This window comes from Alosa alosa, chromosome 12, assembly GCF_017589495.1.
Source record: "Alosa alosa isolate M-15738 ecotype Scorff River chromosome 12, AALO_Geno_1.1, whole genome shotgun sequence".
NCBI classification, from domain to species: Eukaryota; Metazoa; Chordata; class Actinopteri; order Clupeiformes; family Clupeidae; genus Alosa; species Alosa alosa.
In genome coordinates, this window is record NC_063200.1 from 5,911,854 (window position 1) to 5,935,090 (window position 23,237).

General features: G+C 40.6%; 1 protein-coding gene across 3 annotated transcripts; it reads right to left on the reverse strand.

Annotated features, from left to right (window-relative positions):
• Nucleotides 1–7,845: 7,845 nt before the first annotated feature.
• Nucleotides 7,846–16,870, reverse strand: LOC125305230 (LIM/homeobox protein Lhx2-like). 3 transcript variants are annotated; one of them, XM_048259905.1, is made up of 6 exons: nt 16,160–16,870; nt 15,712–15,862; nt 14,335–14,537; nt 13,478–13,857; nt 10,674–10,879; nt 7,846–9,994 (listed from the first exon to the last, which is right to left on the reverse strand). In XM_048259905.1, the coding sequence occupies exons 2-6, from the start codon at nt 15,829–15,831 to the stop codon at nt 9,704–9,706; spliced, it is 1,200 nt and encodes a 399-aa protein (XP_048115862.1). In that variant the 5' UTR covers nt 15,832–15,862; nt 16,160–16,870; the 3' UTR covers nt 7,846–9,703. The 3 variants fall into 3 exon arrangements, with proteins under 3 accessions (XP_048115862.1, XP_048115860.1, XP_048115859.1); XM_048259903.1 differs by lacking the exon at nt 16,160–16,870 and having other exon boundaries at nt 13,478–13,854; nt 15,712–15,882; XM_048259902.1 differs by lacking the exon at nt 16,160–16,870 and having other exon boundaries at nt 15,712–15,882.
• Between the last annotated feature and the right edge of the window lie 6,367 nt (nt 16,871–23,237).

Genomic DNA, 23,237 nt, shown 5'->3' on the forward strand with positions numbered 1-23,237 from the left:
TGTGTACCTGTGGCCTTTAGAGCTTGCCCGTTGTAAAGTTCATGTGTCACTAGTTCAACTTATTTATAATGGTGAATGCAGTCTGATTAAGCTCGGGGTGCAACAGAGACCCACGCTGGGTGATTTAGTAAGCCTGTGCACAAACATGCAAAATGGATGGCCTTTGCTTTGATTGTAACCTTTGTCATATTCATGAGACGGTGGGCTGGGCTCATGGTAAACAAATGCTCGGTGCTTGTAATGACCTACACAATGTCGTGGCAGTGTTGGTAATATGTCATCTTCTAGTGACATAGCCTACACACTGCGGCCTCTAGTATTTTGATTCTGACCGTGACCATAAAGTATACACTCTAGTTGATACAGCTTAGGGGTATTGCACTGTGTCGGCTCCTTTTGAGTCATGCATGCTTTTAATGCCATTTGCCTGTGGGAGTGTTTGCCTCCCGAAAGAGCTTGAAGAATTAGAGCTGAATTGTAACAGCTGGTAAGTGTGAGGCAACCACAATCCAGCAGCCAATTCTCTGCCAAATATACATTATTCATTTTTTGTTTTTGTGAAGAGCTACGGTCCTTATATCCAGACATGGTTTAAAGTCTCACAACAGAAATAATGACCTTACTGTAGTCCTTCAGTACTCACACCAGCAGAGGTCACATGAGCACAGAAAAGGCATTCTTGCCCCTCTATCAGTGTGTGTGTGTGTGTGTGTGTGTCAGAAGTGAGGTCTTAATGATGTCTGTCTCGGCTTGCTCAGGTGCCTAATGCCCTCAAGAATTTGACCGGAGATGGCCATGACCCCAACCCTTCAACCGCTGGTCAGAGAGACGGTTCATAAAGCTGCAAATAAAAAGTGTGTTAATGAGCAAAACACAAGTAAAAGAATGCACTCTCCTATTGCTCCCGCATCCACTGGGCAACACAGTGCTGTGCTAAGCGCCTCTGGCATGGAAGAATATATATTTGGCCTCTCCACCTGGTTTGTTATGTGAAGAGATTAGATTTATATGATTAGAATAATTTAATATTTCTTATTGTACACTAGCTGTTAGAACACATAAAAAAAAAAAAAATACTGCTGTGGAATTATGATATTGGAGGATATTTGTTTTTTGAAAGTAATTCATAAAATGTATCATAAAACAGTTTTAGACTTTTTTCCCCCAAATAAAGCAGCTGTACATATTACAATATTTATTTCATAGAAAGAATGTTACAAACAAAATAAATGATGGTGAACCGGCACCCCGGTGTGTGTATTTGTATATCACAAATGTGCAGGGTCCAGCACACTCATGCAAATACTATGGTGTTTGATGTCAAATAGGCCTTGTGAATGAACTCCTGCCAAAGGCTCTCGTTCCCCTAGTTAGGCTTAATTACCACTAATAAGACATCGTCTCTCTCCTTGGGGTCAGCCCTTGCTTTGGCCATAGAGATAACTCATCCCAGGCTGGGAGTGGTTATTGATGTGACAGCGCCGAATTGAAAACCTTTGGCCGTGTGTCAAAAAGCAATTTATCGTTCTACTTCCGTCCTGTAAGTCCGTGTCTCTAATCTCTCACACGTGTTCAGCCTCGCCAGCGCTGGACACGTCCACCTAAACGGAACGTTTAATTAGTGGCCGGGGTCAGTTGGAACCTCGGGACTCAGAGGACAAGCGTCCTGATCTGCGTTAAATGTCGCGCTAATGGCCACCGGACCGTCAGATCTGCATATAACTCAATTTCATTATGCATTTAACTCAAGCCCTCTCCTATCACAGTCCTTGGGGCCAGTCCTCTAATTACCGTGACTTTGGATGGGTGCTGAGAGAGAGGGCGGCGTTAGCAGACAACCTTTGCAGGCGCAACTTTGCTTTGGGGCCCCCGCACAGACAGCCACCCCCCCCACCCACACTCACTTTCAACCTGCGGGAAATAAAGAGTCCAGCAGTGGGAAGAAAAGAGTCCAGCAGTGGGTATAAGTATTTGTGTGTGTGTGTGTGTGTGTGTGTGTGTGTGCGCCTTTGTGTGTGAGTGTGTGTGTGTGTGCGCGCGCACGTGTGTGTGTGTATGTGTGTGTGTGGTGTGGTGGTGTGTGTGAGTGTGTGTGTGTGTGTGTGTGTGTGTGTGTGTGTGTCAGCTTGACAGACAGATACTGAAGTCCCAAGGTATTTCTAAATCTCAGTCTGTTCCTCTTTTTGTTATTGTACTGAAAGGTTTTACATAATAATAGACATAAAGGGATTAGCATTGATTATGCTTGTTTTCCATTTTTTCCTTCCACACTGAGTAGATTTTTAAATAAGAATTGATTCTCAGCATGGATTTAGGACGTGGAGTGAGGTGTGCATAAAATGTTCTGATACATTTTAATTTAATTAAAAAAATATTCCATACAAGTTTATATTTAGAAATAAAGGGATATCTTCAAGGAGATTAATTAATGGTCACTGTGAAACTGGTGATACAGTTGTGTTAATAAAAAATCACTAGAGTGTTCTGTGATAAATTTATCGGCAAATTCATTTCAGCTTTTTTTCTATAGGCCTTTAATGATTGCATAAATTTGGCCATTTTCCACAATGGGTATTGCTGACCACTGAAGTGATATTTATGAGATGGGATTTCATGCTAATCATCTTCATGGGTTCTTAAAGGCCTTATTTAAGGGACTTATTTAATAATCAAAACATTACAATCACCAAAGAGTGACTCCATAAGTCTGTTTGCTCATATTTTCAAGTATATCATCTGAAATGGCATTCTTTGTAAGGCTATCATTATGTAAAACACAGGTATCATAATTTATGAAGTCCCTTCAGAAGCAATGGATTGAGTCTGTATGGCAGTTTTAACCAACTGTTAAAGCACCGTTCCCTTCAAAAACCATTAGCAACCAGGCACAGGCCCCACAGTCTAATGGCTGACCATGTCCTGCCAGAAAGGACTCAGGGTGCCTGGTTAGAGGTACAGTTTGTTCCAGATCAAAGCAAGAGTTCTGGCATATTGCTTACCGGAGCCCTTGAAATAGTAGTCCTGCGAGTCCTTCCCATGGTCTAATACGATCAGAGGCGATTACTGCCCGTAGTCACCCTGTAAAACTCCTTTTCTCTCAACCGGCACCCACTTTACCTCTTGGAGTGGAGACAGTGATGGGGCTCGGGCTAGCGACATACCATGAGAAGAAAAGGCCGCTAAAACTGGGATAGACATTGGCCCAGTGATGATAACCAGCACAGTGAGGCTGGAGCTGAAGGGTCAAGAAAAAGCCTGGACTGATCTCTGGTGCATAATCTGTGAAGTAAACCGTAGAAGGCTTTAACGGGTAGCTGCAGTGCAACACCCGTTAGAGTGGTGACAGCGCCGTAACCAGAGAAGGCTAACCAGACGCAACAGGCAGATGAAAACTCCAGCGGGCACAAGTGGCTGTAACATCACATGTTAAAGTTTATTGGCTCCACACGGCCATTTGCGTGTTTTTGAAAACCTCTGTTTCTAGATGCTTAAACGTTCATCGCAAAAAATCTCCACGGCCAACGCGAACGCTACATCTGGACAGCACATTGAGTGCCCCCCGAGGCTAGTTTTAGCACCTATGCTGGTTCATTACTGCAAGCTCTGCATACGGCCTATATCAGAGCCTGCATGGCTCTCTAACACACTCCTGTCTACCCTTCTCTTGACATCATTTCCCCTTTTTCTTGGGCTGTGGTTGTAGTGTTTCTGTAGGGAAACAATTGATGAACATTAGTGTAATGGCTGTCTCAAGGCTGTTGGTGCTTGGTTTGAATGGAGAGCTCTGATTTCAAGTGTCAACTCAAATTCAACACCTGAACTCATCTGTGACATAGCTTCTGTAGATATGGGCCATGATGTGGAAAGGTCTTGCAGCAGGCAGTGCTTCAGTAGGTTACCTGTAGGTTATTTCAAGATTTGTGATACTGTGAGACTGTGCATTCCTTTTGTGTATAAGGTGTTAATAGCTTAAATATTATTTTGTTGCTGTAAGTCACTTTGGATAAACACGTATGCCAAATGAATAAATGCAAATGTAACTAATGTGGATGCAGGGTAAGATTAAAGCTTGTTCACACATCTATCGATTAGGATGATTGGCACCCATACTCACTAGAGATTCAACATCCATGGAACACAGGGCATGCAACTATTTCCCATACCATGCAACCAATGGGCTATGCCCCATACTGTAGATATTACATCATTTACACATAGATAACTGCTTCCACCAAATTGGCAATGGCGGTTAGTTTTAAACATTTTGAAAAATATGTTGACTTTATCCTTTAATCTTTTCACAAAAAGGAGGAAGTGGAAAATCGTCATTTGAAATATTGATATTTGATGGAGATGGGCTCTGCCGTCACATTTATTCAGACTGCATCATTAGCTAGAGATAACTAACTAGCTAACTGTGACCAAAGCACATCTGCAAACTATGCGAGACCATGTCCATTGTTTAACAGTTAGTGCAGGCCCCAGGAAGTTAGCTTGATGTGGCAAACAGCTTATTCCCTCACCCTTGAGCCAATCATGGCACCAAAGCCTTAAGATCCTCCATCCAAACCAAACAGAACTTGCTCGTTAATTATCACCATATATCTTGAGTTTTTATTTCAATTGAGGGTTTGTGTGATCTGGTATGGAGGAGCTCCCAGATATGTTTTTATGCTATTCAAAGGCCCATATGGAAGGGCAGTTTTTCAGCTACAACTTTATTTGAAGCAGCTACAACCATCCATTAACACACCATAAAGAGATCTGATTATGGAGCTGTTTTGTAAATTCGGAAAGGCCCTGACTGACATTTTTTTTCGACGCTCTCCTCTCGTTCCGTTTCATTTTTCCCATGTAAGAGTTTGCATGAGTGAAACCCGAACACAAATTACCAGAGACCATGACTAACACGCAGACCATCCTCCAAATCTCCATTACCACCTCGTAAAGCCTGGCAGTGTGACCACATTCATTTTGGTGTTGATTGGGGATTTCCAAAGCTAAATAAACAAAGCTTGTCTGTTCGGTTCCAAAGCATTGGGCACTATGACTTCTACGGGCTCCAAAAGCCAGCACTAGCACGGTGATCACTTCCTGTTCAGTCTAGTCAATGCAGACCCCAACTCACCACAAGGCATCTCAAATGATGACTGAACAGTGGAAAACCAGGAAAACAACAAAGGGATATCCAATGCAACATTTATGACACGGACAGACATCCGCCTGAGGCTTTTCGGGTGGCTTACACTTACAACCACTGCAGATGAAGCTGTCTTGGTTCAGTGGTCATCCATGGAATTTCTGACACATGCTCAGTTTATGTGGGTTATTATGGAAAAATAACGGTTCTGAACCCAACGCAGGGCTCGGCAAAACAACATAGAGTTCACAGCCCCTTACTGTAAAATCCAGGGCACTCGGGGGCCACAACAGAAAAACATGCCCTGCAGTGATCCTTGACTGCCACCCACCCCCACCCCCATTAGCCTTGTGAAGGAGATGTGAATGAGGAGCCGTGTCCTGTAAAATGAGCACCCTTCTCTCATCACCCCTCTCGACACCGAACCCAGCCCCCTCATGACACACACACACACACACACACACACACACACACACACACACACACTGTGATTATCCCATTCACGGGGTGGCAAACAGACATGTGAGTGGTGCGAATTTGCCCCTAACCAACTCGACCTTGATCCTTCCTGAAAGCCAGGCTGGCATGGGATGTGGTGGGATGGGGTGGCAAGGGGGAGTGCCTCTATCCCCTGTGACAGACACACACATGCTCTGTTGACGCGGAGACAGGCAAGGCAGGCCTGAAGGGATGGCAATGTGTGTGTGTGTGTGTGTGTGTGTGTGTGTGTGTGTGTGTGTGCAGAGCTCTGATCGTGCCACCTCAGGCGGATGACAGTTAGGCTGTGTACCTTGAAATCCTCAGGGGGTGAGATTCTTGAGCGTTGAGCAAAACACTCTGATTGGTTCAGCAGCTCGCCCGGGCCTGAGGCGAGGTATTTAGATGGCTGCTTGAGAGTTCAACTAATAAGAGTTAGCAGGACTGTGATAGCAACTTGCAGCCCAAAGATGACACACAAGAGGCAGGCACCGACACAAGCCCAGTTAAATAGTCAGGGAGGAATGAACCAGGACAAGGGGCTTTGGCATCTCACTCTGGCCTTGAGGGCAGTTTGCCTTGCCGGACTTAGTGTCTTGGATGACAACATGTCATCACAAAGTATTTCTCAGGATATATGAAAAAAATTGAGTTTTAAAAAGTCCTGATGTATTCTGATTGAGCCATTTTGACAGGGGTTCCTTGATGATAATCACAGCTACAGCGCAGCCTGAATAGTTTAATGGTTGATGTTGAACAAAAAACGCCAGGTACTGTATCCCGTGTAGTTTTAAAAGAATGAAGGTTGGCAAGTGTGTGTCCACGCAAGGCTCTGGAAGAGGTTTACAGCACATGCTGATTCACCTTAACAGTGTGCACAGTCTTCATGCTGTAGATACCCTGTGCTGTATCATAGCTCTTTCACATACAGGAAATATACTTGTGTCACACTGCCAGTTCCCTATCTCCATATGTGTGTGTGTGTGTGTGTGTGTGTGTGTGTGTGTTTCTGTGTTGTACATTATGCTGAATCCATATGCATATTTTCTGTTTGAATATCAACTAGTTAGATTTTTTTTTGTTCTTCTAACACGGGCCGTGGTGGAACAAGCACTGTGATGAAAGCTGGCTTTCAGCTCTCACACCATCTGTCTCTCATTATCAAAACATACATATCAATAAACTCCTCACACAGCTCGCAAGTTGACAGACACACTCATGAGCAGGCTTAGTTGGGAAGGCATGTTTGGACACATCACTATTTATGGCTATGATCGATCATTATTTACTGTTTCTATTCACGTTTACAACATTATGGTAAGCCCTTGGTAAATGGCCATTCTTTTGTCAGGTAATAAATTCTGTCATTAATTTATCACAGACAAAATGATCAAATGAGTATCTGCAAATTTGTTCACTGCTGCCAATCACATTGCTCAATACCCAAAATGACTTGAGACTTAAAGAGGAGGTGGAGGGCAATTAAAGGAGGGAAAAATGCGCCTGTTAAAACGTTGATTTACATTTACTTCACCAAAGTTATTTCAATAAGGTTTAAGAGAGCATTCTTGAGACCATCTTAATTCAGCTCAGCTGAGCCTCGATGACGCCGGTGCCATGCGCCATGTGCCAAATTGAACACACATTGCTGAAGCTCACCAGGGAAGGCTCTCTCCGACCAAACACAAATTTTATAATGAGGTTTTCAGGCACGCCGCCAACCATTAAAAACAGTCACCCTGCATGTACATGCTCTTCAAACAAAGACATTATTTTATGTGAGTGTTAGTAAAGTCTAGTCTTTGAGTCTTAGTCTAGTGAGTCTGTCAAAAAATATTCTTGGGTGTATTTCATTTCAATTTGCCCTCCGAGTCTCTAACAAACATGGGGAGATACAACTGATATGGAAATAGGATGTGTGTGTGTGTGTGTGTGTGAGGGAGAGTTGGTTCTACTAAACATATTTTTTTGCTCAGAAATACAGGAAGGAATGCAGCTGCCTGCCAAGAGTCAAGCTAGGCCAAAAGCCCAGTTGCTCAGTGTGTGTTCATGTATCTGTGTCTTCGTATGTGTGTGTGTGTGTGAGAGAGAAAGAAAAAGAGAGAGAAAAAATGTCAGAGTGAGTGTGTAGCCTGAATGTGAGTTTTTCTTCACATGCGAGCCATGTGAGTTTTTCTTCACATGCGTGTGTTTCTCACACAAAAAACCCCAAAACAAAGCCAACTCTGTTGTATTCACCTTTTTTATATTTGAACAGAAACAAAGGTCGAAGAACATAAAACTAGGCCAACTGTACAGGATCAGGGAGGACAAACAGTGCCATTGTAGGAAAAATAAAGAAGCAGCTCGCCGTACACACAAAAGAAAAGACAAAATATTGTCCTCCTCCATAGAAAAAGAGTCAGCTCCATCCGCTGCTCCTTCTCCACTGCGTCAAAACGTTGCCACGTCCGATGGGCTGCATCGGATACACATTGAGCGTCTCTGTGAAAGACTGTGGATTTGGAACCATTTCCCTGATTTGTCCCACTGTTTACTAGACCCCCTCTTCACAACAGCAGATATGTTAGTGAGTAAAAACTAACAAAAAATCTATATTTTTTTCTCAGTTTGGGTGCAAGATAAATTGGATGTGATTTGATTTGCTTTTTTTCTATTCCAAGCAGGTTATGGCAAAGCCATAGTCAGTCACATGTTTCCAGGGGGGACACTCCAAGAACTGACAACAAACAGAAAGTGCTGGAACAACGGCAATTAATGCTCTGAAGTGTTCAAGACTGAGGTAACTTGTTGGATGTTTTTCATGTATATTTTTTTTGAGGTCACAAATGATGGAGATAGTCATTGACAAAGCACTAGTTTTTTTTTTCTAGTAAAAGACATATGCATCACTGAGGTATTGTGATGACAAAACATTTCCAGACATTTTCAGAATCAGAACAAAACGTTTTAAGGTTTTTTGTTTTATTTTTAAGTGGCTGGGCAAATCCCTAGTGTTTTCGCACTGTTAGAGCAACAGTTCATAGTTTCACTGACCCATCAATCCCTTCACTGATCCATTCACTATCAATATCAGCCATCATCAAAAGGTTTCATACCAGCGCTTTACAGCTCATGTTCATCACATAAAGGACCACTGCAATTGCTCATTGTTGTTTACAAACACCTAATTTTTTCTAAACCACTGTGTTTATTAAAGCTGCTTTAAGCAATGTTAGCTGTTCTTGTTAGCTTCTGACAGACCACAATTTAATGTGACATGCACATGTAAAATTATTAGTAGTAATTTATGTCTCTGTCTTATCAAGTTTTCTGACTGTTCAACACATCCAAATTGTATTGCCATTTGTAGGTGATCAGGACAAAAACCAGGTACAAAACCACTTCCAGAGACATCTTTCCTCACTGTTTTAGCTGTATGTGAGCTCTTGCAGTGTCAAAAAGCTAGCTAAAGAACATATCACTTATGGCAGCTTTAAGTAACGTTAGGGTTAATGAAGAGGAGCCAGGCATTGCCACATCTCTACCCCTGCTTTGTCTATTTCAGATATCCATGGCCCTGGCTGTCTCGGGCAATCTCCAAGGCTCTACCAAACATAGGTATTCTTGAAGGGAGCACACAAATATAGTTGGGACTGTTTTAATTGCAATGTGATGCAATGATAAGGCACACTTCATTCTTCCAGATGGCAAGGGAATTTTTATGTTACATCCCTACTTCAGACATGTTGACATTTTCCTCTCATGAACCTTTTTTCCCAGCACATACAGGGAGAGAAGGAGAGACGAGCATGTGTCTTGACAGTGTGGGCGATTAGTCATCAGGAACTGTAAACACGGCAGAAACATTGACACAAATGAGAGCCAAAAGACTTTCTCCACAGTCAACACCAACTGCTCCATGCGGGCTCGAGCTGCTGTCCGAGTGAAAGGAACTCCGAGCCGGGAGCTACCGTGAGAGTGCTCAAGGGGAGAGAGCGTCAGCAGGTACGCTGGCGCCCTAGTGCTTCTGTCCACTCGGTGGCGGCACCGAGGAGAACGAGAAAAAGAGTGAGTAAAGTTCCTATAATCCCCCTCTGGGCGCCATCAGAAGAGGCTGGTGAGGGTGGTCTGGGACGGGCTCATGGAGTCGTGGGGGTCCAGGCCCCCGGGCACGGCCGTCAGGACGGGGTTGACGTTGGGCATGGAGGGGCTGGTGAGGTCGGTGAGGGCCGAGGGCGTGCTGGAGGGGCTCATGGAGGCGTTGGACAGCTCCGACGGAGGACCCGAGGGCGAGCCGCCCGGCAGGGTGGAGCCGTCCGACACCTTGTCCAGCCCTGTGCTCTCCTGGCGGAGCAGATTCCGCCTGAACTTGGCACGTGCGTTCTGAAACCACACCTGGAGACAATGTAAGAAAGAAAATGAGTGAGTTTGTTGCAGACAGGCAGAAAGAAAGAATCAAACATTTCAATAATGAGTGGATAAGACAAACATTACAGAGAAACTGTGGCTTGGCATTGAAAGCCTTGGTAAGATTTATACTGTAAATAGGAAAATGTATTATTTCATAAGCCCTTTGTCTACATTTTCATTGGTCTGAAATAAGGGCTTTTAAAAGGTTCTAGACAACAATTTGCTCCTGCTTGACCATATTGCAAATATAAATATAAGGCCGAAACATGACATCAAACTGAACTGGGCGTAATCTTTTTCAGTTTATCTAAAAAAGAATTGTGCATTGTGGTGACTGGCAAATCTTCATATCCAAACAATTCTATGGATTTTTTTTCAGACATACTCATCACCGAAAACACTCATACAACATAATATGCAGTATGTTTTCAGAATCATGAGCACAAAATAAATGCCACAAGGAATGGAAATTTAGGCAAATCCCATATGGCAAAACATTCAAAGACCACATAGTAAAATGTTCCCTTTTAAATAAAAATCCTCTACTGCTACTAGTAAAATACCTCTCATGCATGTGCTATTGAGGTTCACACAGACAAGAACAAAATGCAACTGTACCACATATTATGTAAGTATACTGAGTTAGTTAGCACATTCATCTCACCTGTAACACCCGTTTCGTGAGACCTGTCTTCTGGGCAAGCTGTTTAAGGTCCTTGGCATCTGGATTGTGGTTGATGGCAAAGTAAGACTTCATGGTTCGGAGCTGGTGATGTTTGAAGGACGTCCGCATGCGTTTGGACTTTTGTCCCGAGCTGTAATGTGAGTCGCGGTCCAGGTGGTCCCCATCATTCTCATTGCAACTCAGTGCTGGGGGAGCAGGAAAGACAACTTTAACAACATATATTTTCATACTGAAGACACATGGTGAATGGGAAGGAGAGTGGAGTCAATTATGTAGCTTGATGTCTACAAATCAAAATACATTAATTTATAGGATTCATTTATTTCCTTAATGTTTGTGACAGGAAGAACACTGTTAATCACAAGTTTGAAAAATGATGTGGACTTTCATGACCCTGAACTGCATTTTGTAATGTCTGTTGAGGTAAAACAGAGAAAGGGAATTTGAAGGTGAAACCCATGGCAGATTTTAGACCTGCAATTACCTTGTTCTGTATAGAAAGCTAAAAGACTGCCAAACAAAAAATGAAACATAGATAATGAAATCCATATATAGGCCTATATATATTTTTAAATCAAAAAATAGATTTTCAAACAGAGAATTTGACCATGTAAAACTTAACTGACCTTTGTATCTCCATAATTCATTTTCTACCATATTATGACAACTGCTGACCTTTAACAACAACTAAAAACATCATGACACAGCATATTGTCAACAAGATTATTATCATTATTATTAAGATTATTGTATTAGAGATAGGCCTATTTCACTCCAAAACATGCATCTATCAAAACAATAAATGTGACATTCTAATGGAAATAAAGTAGGCCTAAACACACCTGGCCTTGCATTAATGGGACAATGTAATCGGGATTGCCTTATGGCAAAATCCATTTGTTTAATGAAAGAGCTGAATATCTAATATTGTGTAGAATGTTGTATAGAAAATGTGACAAAGAAATCGAAAACAAAAACGTGAGTGGAAACGCCAAGAAATTATTATTAGTTGACGGGACAGTAGGCCTAGGCCTGAATTAAATTTTATTTTGTGAATTGTTCTCGTCAACAAACGCCCTCAGGTGGCGGTAGAGTTCTGAATGAAAAGAAAGAAAACAAGAAAGAAAGAAAGAAAGAAAGAAAGAAAGAAAGAAAATCTAGAATCTAGTGATATAACGTTGTGCATATTCAGTCAGAAAAATGTAGGCCTACTGGTTCTATGGGCAGTCATTCAAAGCGCCTTAAGAAAAGATGAAGCTTTAAATATTGCCGGTGAACCTTTGTGATTTAGGCTATTAAGCCAACATAGTGTACAAATCTACAAATGATAACAGTTTTCTATCTGATGACATATTTGATCCAGCAGAATGGAAGTACAGAGAATTCCAGGCATATGTGGATAAAACAATGTCGCAATCACTTCAGATAAACAAATTAATAGTAATGACGCTAGCAAACCTCGACATTTCTCTCTAGTGACTAGTTTGTTTGATTTCTTGTTTTGACAGTTTATGCAATATAATTTAACTTATTTCTGTTATAGTTTTTCCCCAATGCTGTTGTTGTAATTGGATGATAATAATAAACGATAAAATGCATGTAAATAAAGCTGACCCTGTCGCTCCATTCCTTTTTGAATGGGGACGACAATATGTAGGCCTACAGGTGCCGCCATGTTGTAGGCCTACAAGATTTCCGACACTGATTTACTGACCCAAAAACTGCAATTCAACAAGTGGACATGGGTAAGGAGCGGGTGGGATCCAGAGGCAACTTTAACTGCGTCTCTACATCCAAGTTGTGACATCCAATGACCCATTTTTCTACGTTTCGACTTCGACTTCATTCTCCCGCAATCTTTACTTTAGAAATGTGTTTGTTTTGTTAAAATGTGCCGTGTTATTGAGCTTAGGCTACTAAACTCACGTATACACTTACTTTCCACAAATATTGGCGATTTACGATTATTTCGATAAGGCCTCTCATACATAAAACGAAATAATTGCACAGGAAAATCATGAATGGAATGAAATCATACAAAACAGAAAAAAAAGAGAGGCCATAATTAAGCCAGTCAAACTCGCGATAAACAATAGCCTATGCTATGCTATATTAGGCCTATACCATGCGCAATAATTAAACTAACGCAAATATTTCTAATTTGACTTTCTAGAATTTAATTTCCAAAAGACGCATCTTGTCAGTTTGGGAGCAAAGCTATGCTAGACGAGAAAAGTTCCGTCGTATACAAGTCTTATGGCATGGTCTGCCTCCAAAGCCATAAACACGCTGATGTTTTCACTGCCCCACCTAACTTGCACCAAACTGATGACGTAACGTCATTAAACTATATTTGTGACAGCAATTATGCATGAACCACATTCAATGGCAAGCAGCATGTCACTAAAAATGGTCAAATACCTTTGTCAAGCGCCTACGCTAAATCTTTATTTTTTTTTAAGTTTCCCGACCTAGGCCGAGGTGCATTTGTGTTTTTACTATTATTATTATTATTATTATTATTATTATTTACGTATTGGATTATTATTTACGTACTTAGACATTACATTCATACATTTTAAGCCTACGTCCACAGCAGGCTATAGCCTATTATTGTGCTTATTCAATCACACTGCAAGCTGGTCGTTAAACCAAAACCACATTTTTTCTGAGATCGCTTGTATCTTGGACATTTAGCTGCTGAAGTGTTTTTGGTAATATTTGGAAACATAAATAAGACATGTGCAAAATAGATTATATCATCAGATCAAGTAATGCGTTACCTGCATTGTATGCCGCTAGCTCTGCTCCGGGCCCGGGACTTTTCCGTTTCCGAGGTCTCCCTTTCTGAACTGTTGCCACTCCATTGTAATAAGGAAGTCCCAGAGAGTTCGCAGTGCCTCCGCCGAGTCCCTTGACCGTGGATACGTCCGTGTGATTGAAATGCGCCTGATATTCCCCTTGTATTAATGTCTCGAAGTGTAGACGACAGTACACCAAGCTGTCACGCATTCCGAAATGGTCTCCAGTTGTGAGCATTTTGTTGCATGTGGTGCAAGTGAAACAGTTCAGGTGATAGACCAAGTCTCTTGCCCGCATTACCATCTCTGATGCCGATATCCCAAGGTGGCACCGGGCACATCTCTGCACGGAAAATCTCCTGCTTAGAAAAACACACCGAATTAATACAACTATAACAAACCAAATAACCTGATCAAAATAAAATATAGTCTATGGTGTAGGAAAAGTTACATTTATGTTTAAAATAGAATCCCTTTCACCTACTGGGACTAATTGTATGTGTTTCATGCAATGTAATGGACTTACATGAACTAGACAGACTAATTAAAACCAAGATGGCCTCATGCCTATGCTTTAGCCCACTAGGTAATTATAGTTTCGTGTGCTACTTTATTCTTCTGTACTAAGATAAATGCATGCCTACTCAGCTGGAAGCCGAATAAATGTTCTTTCTATTTGTGCTGCTTGTACCACTGTCTATTTAATGTAACCTATCCAGAATTAAACATCTTAATTGCATGTAGGCTAGGCTACTCTAAATATCATAATATAATTTTTAATATGACAAAGGACTGAAATCATGATTCTGCTGATATTACCAATGCAAATCTATGGTTACCTGTAATAATCTTCTTTGCAGTATATGCTGCCATCTTTGCTGAAGCAGGTAAGCTCGGACTCCAGGTTGAGCTTACATTCGCAACATTTGAGGCATCGCATATGCCACTGTTTATCCACCGCCAGCAGGTAGTAGCGGTCGGAAATTTTCCCTCCGCAGCCGGCACACAAGGCCACTCGCTCGCTGTTGATGGACGTTAAGCTCTGCAAAGCAACAAGGAGAATGTTCGATGTGAACTCAACATTTATATCAACTATAAACAAATTAGAACGTAGACTGTAGGTTAATCGTATTTAATTCATCGCCTAGCCTAGAACTCAAAGAAGGCCAAGGTCGAACTATAGCCATAGTGTAGCCTACTGGAGGGGCATGCATCTCGAGTGCTTTGTCCTAAACTGAAGTGGATTTTCAGTGGATTATTTTTTTTACATCAGTCGAAGATCTTAAAACTTAATTTTGAACAACATAAAAAATACTGGTGTCAATGTTACTTCTTGATTACTCATATACATTTGGCGATGTGTTTCTCATCAAATCATAATAAACGCTATAGGTGCCAAAGTTAGGCCTAGCCTAGTACATGTAGCTCTACACAGCACAAACAGTTACACTGTACAGAGAAACAGAATGTTAGGAGTATAATGTATATTTTGAAGCATTTGAGGTGAATATTTATATTGCATAAAGCTGCACACACACACGTTAAATGGAATTCATTTGATATATTTAAAAGGCTCATACAACCCATTTCATAAAATCAGTGTAATCAGTGCATCCAGTAATGTTAATTGTATGTTTATTTAGTTCCAAAAAAAAAAGCTTTAATATCTAGCCGACATTGGGCCTACTTGTCGAAAATGTGTTAACTTGTATTAACATTTTATTTTGGGCAGATACAATATTATCGTAATATTTTTTAAAAAATAAAATAATTTAACTTAAAATCTTGGACATTTAATCAATGTTTAAGGTATATACAAATATTCAAATTTCAGCTGGCCTGAGACAAAAAAAAATCCCAAAATACAGACTGCTTTTTTTGTTTTGGTCCAATGATATGTCCATTATTCTTGAAGGCCTGCTATCCTCCTAGCTATTAAACCTTGAATGACAGGCCATATTGTTCAAATTAACACTAGGCAAAAAATGTTGGTTACACCATTGGTAGGCTAAATGTATTAAAGGCTACACGATGCATAAATAAGGTTGACAGTTAGGCTACAGTATTTAATTGATGAGGGTGTGGTTCAAACAAATGTTTAGAGTAGGTGAGCAAGATGCTACTCTACAAACTGAGCGATACGAGCCTACTTTGAGAGTTACGAAAATAGTGAACTCATAATATCTTTCAGTGACATAGTTCCCATTTAAGCTTACCGCTTCGGTTTCGCCCATATCGATGGCCGAGCTGATTGTGGCAGAGTCTCCCTTGCCTCTCCGGTCCATTTCATCGATAACTCCTTGCATCTCGCCTCCGGGGAGGCCGTGGAAGAGCATCGTTGTGGAAGAACACGTGGTTTCCTCAGATCTAAAAGCAAAAACTTTCATAAAACTAAAGCCAATGTATTGAAAGTTTCTTGAACTGGCTTTTTTCAGGAGCTCAGTTTCTTACAAAAAAAATACAGGCCCACCGGCCTTTACTTATGCTCTAGGCAACCGAAGTACACGCCTGAACTTAAACTTTAGAATTCATTCACCACCAATATTATCATAATTGTCAAATAAGTGACATATGCTAGTCATGTATCTCGGGAAATATAACGTTCTCCTTATTTTGCATGTTCTCACAACAATACAGTCCTACAAGATTTCATGCGTAACATACCCACTGAGAAGGATCGCCGGTCGGATCCTCTGTGTCCAGTCCCAAAGTATCCTCCTTAATTTGCCGTTTACAACAATATCATTAAGAATTCATAAAGCCTTTCTCAATCCAGTGATGTCAGCACAACACAGCTAAGAAAGTAGACAAGAGTGCTGGAAGCCAAAAACGTCTGATATTGGTTACTGTACTCCTGATGACAACATACAGAAAGAAATGTTAAATAATGGCACCAGTGCCAAGACTGAAGCGCAAAAGATGCTCCTTGGTTGCAGGAAAAACACACCGCCGAGACACTTGAAGATGCAATGCTTGCTGATGCTGATGCAAGACCGTGCTCACTGAGTTTGCTGGAGGGTTTTGAATATCAGACTGTATGCATCCGAGGGTGTATGCCGTCTCTGTCCCCCAGTAATTTTGAGAGAGCTGATGGTATCCTCAGCTTGTAGTTTACCACCGGCTTTTCCTTCCGTTTTTGCGAAGGTAGCGGACTATTGGCTCCTTCTAAAAACAAATCCTCGTCAGTACTCCCTGTAGTACCTTCCTGGGTCCGCAGCAGTCCCACCTTCTCCCTACCTCAGCTACATTCCGCGCCTTTTCTACGGGGAGTCATACGTCACACCCCCTTTTTACTCGTTCATTGGTTAACTCAACGTCACCCAAGTTCTTATAATGGCATTGTGTCCAGAGTTTAACGATTTAAAGCTCACTCCTGCGCTGTAAGCTCAATACTAGTGTCTTGCTTTTCTTATCTTATAAAACTGTTTTAATTTTAGGCTAAATAATTTATATGGCTCTGAAGTGGATAGATTTATACCTTTTGCACTTATCACAGTATTCAAATGTTATTTATATCCTTTGTGATTATTATTATGATTGATATGTGTGCGTTTTTCCATGTATCAAAAATGAGATGCTTTATGTGCTTGACAGTTACATTGTCTAATTTAATTAAAACATTTGGTGCATGGTATGTGTTTCCTACAATGTCAGTCATATTAGGTTTACAGTAAAAACACATTTTTTAAAAATACCTGGCCACTTCGTATTGTTGTTGGCATATTCATCTAATCAGCTGGAAGCTATGTATGTGATTATTTACCATGCAGAGTAGCCTACGTGCGCATACATACAATTCCTTTGGTGGATTTCCAAAAGCATTGTTAGATAAATCGATCTTTTCAGAGTGATGCCTTGTGCTTTGTGAGCTAGAGCTGCGTTATAGTTCTTTAATGAACGCCTCATCTTGCCACAAAGACCTTCCACAGCATGGAGGCATGGATGCCTGCCACCAATCTTACTAACCCTAGTCTTACAACATAAGCACCAGAATCTAAGAATCTTCCGTCTCCTTCAGCGCAGAGTGATAGCAAAATAGTCCACGGATACCTTCTTAAACAACGCTATAATGGAATGAAACTAGTAGTGGATAATTTTATGCTTCTCTAAAATGCCACCAACTAATCGCAGGGGGCCTGCACATGCCTTTCGTTTAATGAAGCGCACAGAAGACAATTTCCGATTATACACAGAGACAAAAATAATCAGTGTGTTGAATCACATCCAGGAGCAAGACATTTGAAGGTAATCGCAGACAAGATGAAAAAACAAAACCATGCTTTTCATCCATCAAAACGGTTTGTTACTTTGGTAAGATTTCCAATGGAAAATGGGGCAATGCCTTTCTCTCCACTGTGTAGTCCATCTCCAAATGGAACATGCGTTGGTTTGCCATTGCACTCCCTACGCTTGAAGAATTGTTTGAAGAAACTTGTGTGAGCAGAATTAATGCAGCCGTTATTTTCAACGGGTTTTCAGCGCTGGGAAACCCACCCCTAACACATGGAAAGTGGCAGGTAAGGGACGTGACAGGTGAACAAATCACAGGTCTTCCGTCACCTCACTCACCTTTTAGCTACGTCATCCCCTCCTGCACCATCTGTTCCGAAGCCCCGACGGGCAGATTGGACACACAATGCGGGACCAGCTCCATCTCAACACCCGTGACTAAACTCCGACAAAGAAAAACAAGGCTACCGGCCGCGGGGGACTCAGATCTCCTGTCGGTCGACATAAGCACCAGCACGGGGCCGCGCACAGCACCGCTTGATTAATCCATGTAATTAACGGCTATTGAGCGTGGAAATGCACATTTCTGCCACTGAGTCTCTTCATTTATCAAAAACACACAAGCTATTTTAGGTCTGATATAATGCGTTTCCAAAATTTTTAATAATGAGGATGAAGCCAATGTTTTGGAGGGCCTACTATTTATTTTGACAAAGCTTATATTCTCTCGTTCTCTCTCTTTCTCTCTCTCTCTCTCTCTTACACACACACACACACACACACACACACACGTGGTGTGCACATTTTGGCACATACACTCACACACGCGCACACACATACACACACACACACACACATACACAGAGACACACACAGTGAACACTTTGTTTCACATTTGTTTATCTGTTTAAATAACAACAAAAACAAGTCATGTAAATACTATTATTATTAATACTAATAATAACCATAAACAATTAATTAAATATTACTATTGTAGTTATTGTTGTTATTATTATCAGTAGTAGTAGTCATAGTAGTAGTGTTGTTGTTGTTATTTTTATTTTGTGTCATCTCTTGTTCTTGGTGAACAAGTAGTGTGTTGTTGTTACTGTTGTTTAGTCAAGTAATTTAGGCCATATATGGGCAATATAATTTTGCTTAGACCTACTGCCATCTTTACAAGGTTTTATTCTTCCTAATTACACTAATTGTCATTACTGGACATTTACTTTGTGTTGCCCAAGCCTCCTGTCAGGGCGCAAATGTATTGAAACATAATCTGTCTTGATACCCATGCCAGTGTGTGTATACCAGGGTTTTCCTTCACAGTGTTGCAATAGACAACCCCGACTCATGAGGCGAATGAGTGGCTTTGGAAGTCGAAGACTGCTGCTGCGCTGCAGCCATGGTAGCCTACAATGCACCATGGGGATGGCCAGCGTGATATTCAGAAAGGCGCACAGAACAAACACACGCGCATGACTCAATACTCAACTGTGTAAATATCCCCAAAGGAATTAGGGTGTTATTGTATTAATTGATATTTTTTCTATTAATGGATTGTCATTTTTCTTTTTCAAAAGACTACATATTTTTGTAACTTAGAAACTGACAAAAAAAGTATTGTTTGTAAACACTATGGCCATTTGCACTCAGAAAAAGTCAATGCACTTTTGATTAGACGCATATCTAAGATCCATTTGATGTCAAATTTATGGTTTTATTAAACAGATACAAATAAGTCTATTGTCGCCTAAATGCGACATGTCGTTGTCAAACAATATCATTCGAATTGTGTCAACCATATTTGCATATTCCAATCTCGTTTGTCAGAGCATGATTTGATGTAAAGCAGTTTATCCCTGAGTGGAATTAGGTCATTTTATTTGCCCCACTGAAACTAGGGGTAATTATCATTTTTTAATGTGATTAGCCGTTTTGTTTCACTTTTACCGACCCTGGACCTTAAATTAGGTATAGTTGTCATAATAAAACACTGCGACTCCTGCAGTGCTTGTATATAGCTCATTCTATTGAAATAACATTATCATTTACCATGACTATACTCAAATAGTCTCAGAATGTAGGCCCTACTTCCATTAGGGGGGTTAATTTGTTTGTATGAATATACAGTGACATGGTGCAAATTAGTCTACACACAATGGTTGTATAAATAAAATAAAAGCCCAGTTTAGTTTCTAAAGAATCTGTGTGAGATCTGCGTCACACTTGTCCATCGCCGAAGTAACAAAGAAAAAAGCATATCAATAATTACCCTGTCGCAATGTCTGGCCGATGCCCTAAGCTCGTTAACATTTTTGCTTCATGCAGACTCTATCCTTATTTATCAGCCCGCGCGCTTTTAAAGGGCCTTAATTAGATCTGTGATCTCAATAGGAAGTGGGTATTAACTTCATGACTACTTACAGTCAACATCAACCTCGCGGAAATCTAACATTTCAAAGAAAAAATGCAGTCGCAGATAAAAAGTAAAATTAATTGCTGTTTGCTTTCTGCTCATTCATTTGCCATGTTTTCATTTACAGACAGAAGGAGAGTAAGACAGAAAGAACATTTCTGCCTTAAAGAGTAAAAATGTTTTCATAAAACGATTTGTCTGTGTGATAGTCCGAAGAGGGTTGAACATATGTTACCTTGAAAAATATCACGAAATGGTAAATCATCCAATGTACCCAACCTGTTAAAAAAAACAGTGTAAAGTCTTGGGCTACAGCTGTTTGTTTCTTTAAATGAATAAAGTCTTAATCAATGTAAACTTACCTATCAAAACATCACTAGCAAGCACACTTAAAATATTAATATTTACATTTCGCAAGGGAAAAATCTTGTTCTAAGCGCAATGAAAATTGACGCCACACAATTCTCTATTGGCAGTCTAAGTCACGCTGTGTGAGGACCGCTGGGATTTATTGGTTAGGTCAATATATTTGCATGCAATAGGTACACTCATTCATTGACAAATGCATACGTAACATGCTGTAGCTTTGTTGATGGTCCAGGAGAATATCAACCAGAGGCTTGCTATATTTTCAGCTAATGCAACTCGCGCGTCTTGATTAAATAACCCTCAGTTCGAGGTCTGACTCGACATTAATTCAGCATGGGTATCTATTCAGTCACCGGCCTTTAAATCTGCTATAGGCTACATTCATTTTCGAGCTGATGCACTTTGGCATGCACAAGGTTGGCATCGGACAGCTATTAGTGAGACCAGCGGTTCCCACTCTCATTTGGATCGACAGTGCTTTGAAAAGCTGGCTGCTGAACGCGAAGCGGTTGCCAAAGATCACAGCGTGTATTCTCAAACTTACGGGTGTTGGATGTTGTTGCTTTCAAATATTGCACTTAATTTTATGAGAGGTCATTGTGATTGATTGTGTAATGTCACAGACAATTTTGCCCAGGGGTGTGGGAATAATGGTATGCGTAATGTGACATTGTGATCTCTTTGAGCAACTTAATTGGGGTCTTGGAGTAATGCGGACTAAATGTATGCGTTTGTCCTTCTTGGTCTATGATGGTTTTAATTTTTCTATGGTTAAGGTTGACTTTTATGGAGGTAAAACTGAGTGAGAAGTTAAGAAAGAAAGGCGCAGAGCTCCCACAATGCAACAAATTAAACCCCTACCTGCGAACTGATTGTAAGATAAAACACTAGATAATTTGATACTTTACCAACAAATGTTTTTCAATGAGTAAACTACTTGATAAACTATATGCCTAGCCTAGAACCAGGCTATGTTCTAACAACTATTTCCCTAAAGTTACATAGGAAGAACAAACTATTGAAATGAACATAGAAAAGCCTTTTCACAGCATAAACAAGACTGGGCTTAACTTCCAAATCCGTATGCAAATAAAAACTCGTGTACCCTTAATTGAATAAATGCATATTTATCATCTACGTCCGCTGTCTGGCATAATGTTAGCTCATGCATTAAACATTGAGTTGGGAGCTCCCCGCTCGCGTGTATGAAATATGATATTGTGCAGCTCAGTTAGGTAGTATTTAATCAGTTTAAATCTCATCGATCGTCCTATTATTTGAAGTTGTGCTTTATATATGAAAGAAACAATACCTGAAAATTAACCTACAGTAACGCACAAGTTCTCTCATTTGTCGAGTGTTTAGGCTACTTTGTTGTCATTAAAACATAAATAATTTCACAAGTAGTTTACAATTGACATCAAATCCATATCGCTCGAAATATAGATTTTTTTTCATCTACATGTAGCATAGCTAACCTACAACCCCGTCAGATCTCCGTTTAAAGGAAATATTGCCATGGCAATGTGGATATGCCATCCACCGTCCACTGTCTGCACCGTTTTTAAATTAATTTATCTCCTGTGCTGTGATTATCATGACCCGATCTTTAGAGCGCACACCACGCCATGTAAGCCAAGCGTCCGCAGATACAGTATAGTGATGTGTTGTCAACTAATCAGTCTTGCACTGTTTCCTTACATGTCAGACACTGAATTAGTACACTTGCACAGGGTAGGCGATATCTCTAATGCTGTTTTTTGGACACAACCCATTCCTTTACTTGTTTATAGTGTATTGGATAGGTTGATTAAATGTAGTAGGCCTAGCATACATTTCAAAACTGGTAAAAACGTATGCATAGGCTATATATAGGCCTATCAACCATAAAATGTTACATATATATATATATATATGTATATATATATATATATATATATGTTAACACAATATATATATATGTATATATATATATATATAATACGTGTTGTGACTAAACCTGGAAAGAGAAACGTTATATTTTTTTCCAAATGCATTTAATGACTAACACTGCAAAGGCCACAAACAAAAGACTAAACAATCTCTTTCTCTGGTCTCTGTGGAAGGGAGGGGAACGCGCGCTCTCAAATGAGAGAGAGAGAGAGAGAGAGAGAGAGAGCATTGCTTTAGGTCTGCAGATCAGAAACACTTCTAACAGGGATTAGATTGGATGAATACTGGCCTGCATAGCCGTCTGCATAGCCTATCCTGTGCAAAGTTTTGACCCACAGTGATTAGTGAAGTAATCTCGCCATTAAATAGGCCTAGCCTTCTGCTGCCAAATGCGTCCTATTGACTGTACCCTAGTCCACTTCCAAGTAAAATGCTATAAATTACTGCAAGTATTGCTTCCCTGTAGTTGAAATGCAACAGTGAAACGCCAGTCTGAGCAGGCTGTTCTTTCCGTGATGATATTTAGGCATAACCCCAATTAATCAATTTGTGAGATCTGATCTCTCATCACAACACCATACCTTACCACTTCTATAGCACTGAAGGTCACAAATAAGTTTTGTTGCTTTAATTGACAGATACGTCTTCATAGTGACGTGAGATGTACAAGCCAGAAGGTTAAAGTTCCATTAAGGTTAAGTACAATCAAAATGCAACCCTTTTTACCGGCACATGTTGTGGAGCAGTATGTGAGAGGGGAGGCGCTATTAAGTTATAAAACGCATTTGCTGT

Coding starts and splice junctions, on each gene's coding strand:
- LOC125305230 (XM_048259902.1), bottom strand. CDS start 15,882: ATGAAAGTTTTTGCTTTTAGATCTGAGGAAACCACGTGTTCTTCCACA. Junction 14,538..15,711: donor ATATGGGCGAAACCGAAGCG/GTAAGCTTAAAT, acceptor GTTGCTTTGCAG/AGCTTAACGTCCATCAACAG. Junction 10,880..13,477: donor GCTAGCGGCATACAATGCAG/GTAACGCATTAC, acceptor CTGCTCCCCCAG/CACTGAGTTGCAATGAGAAT.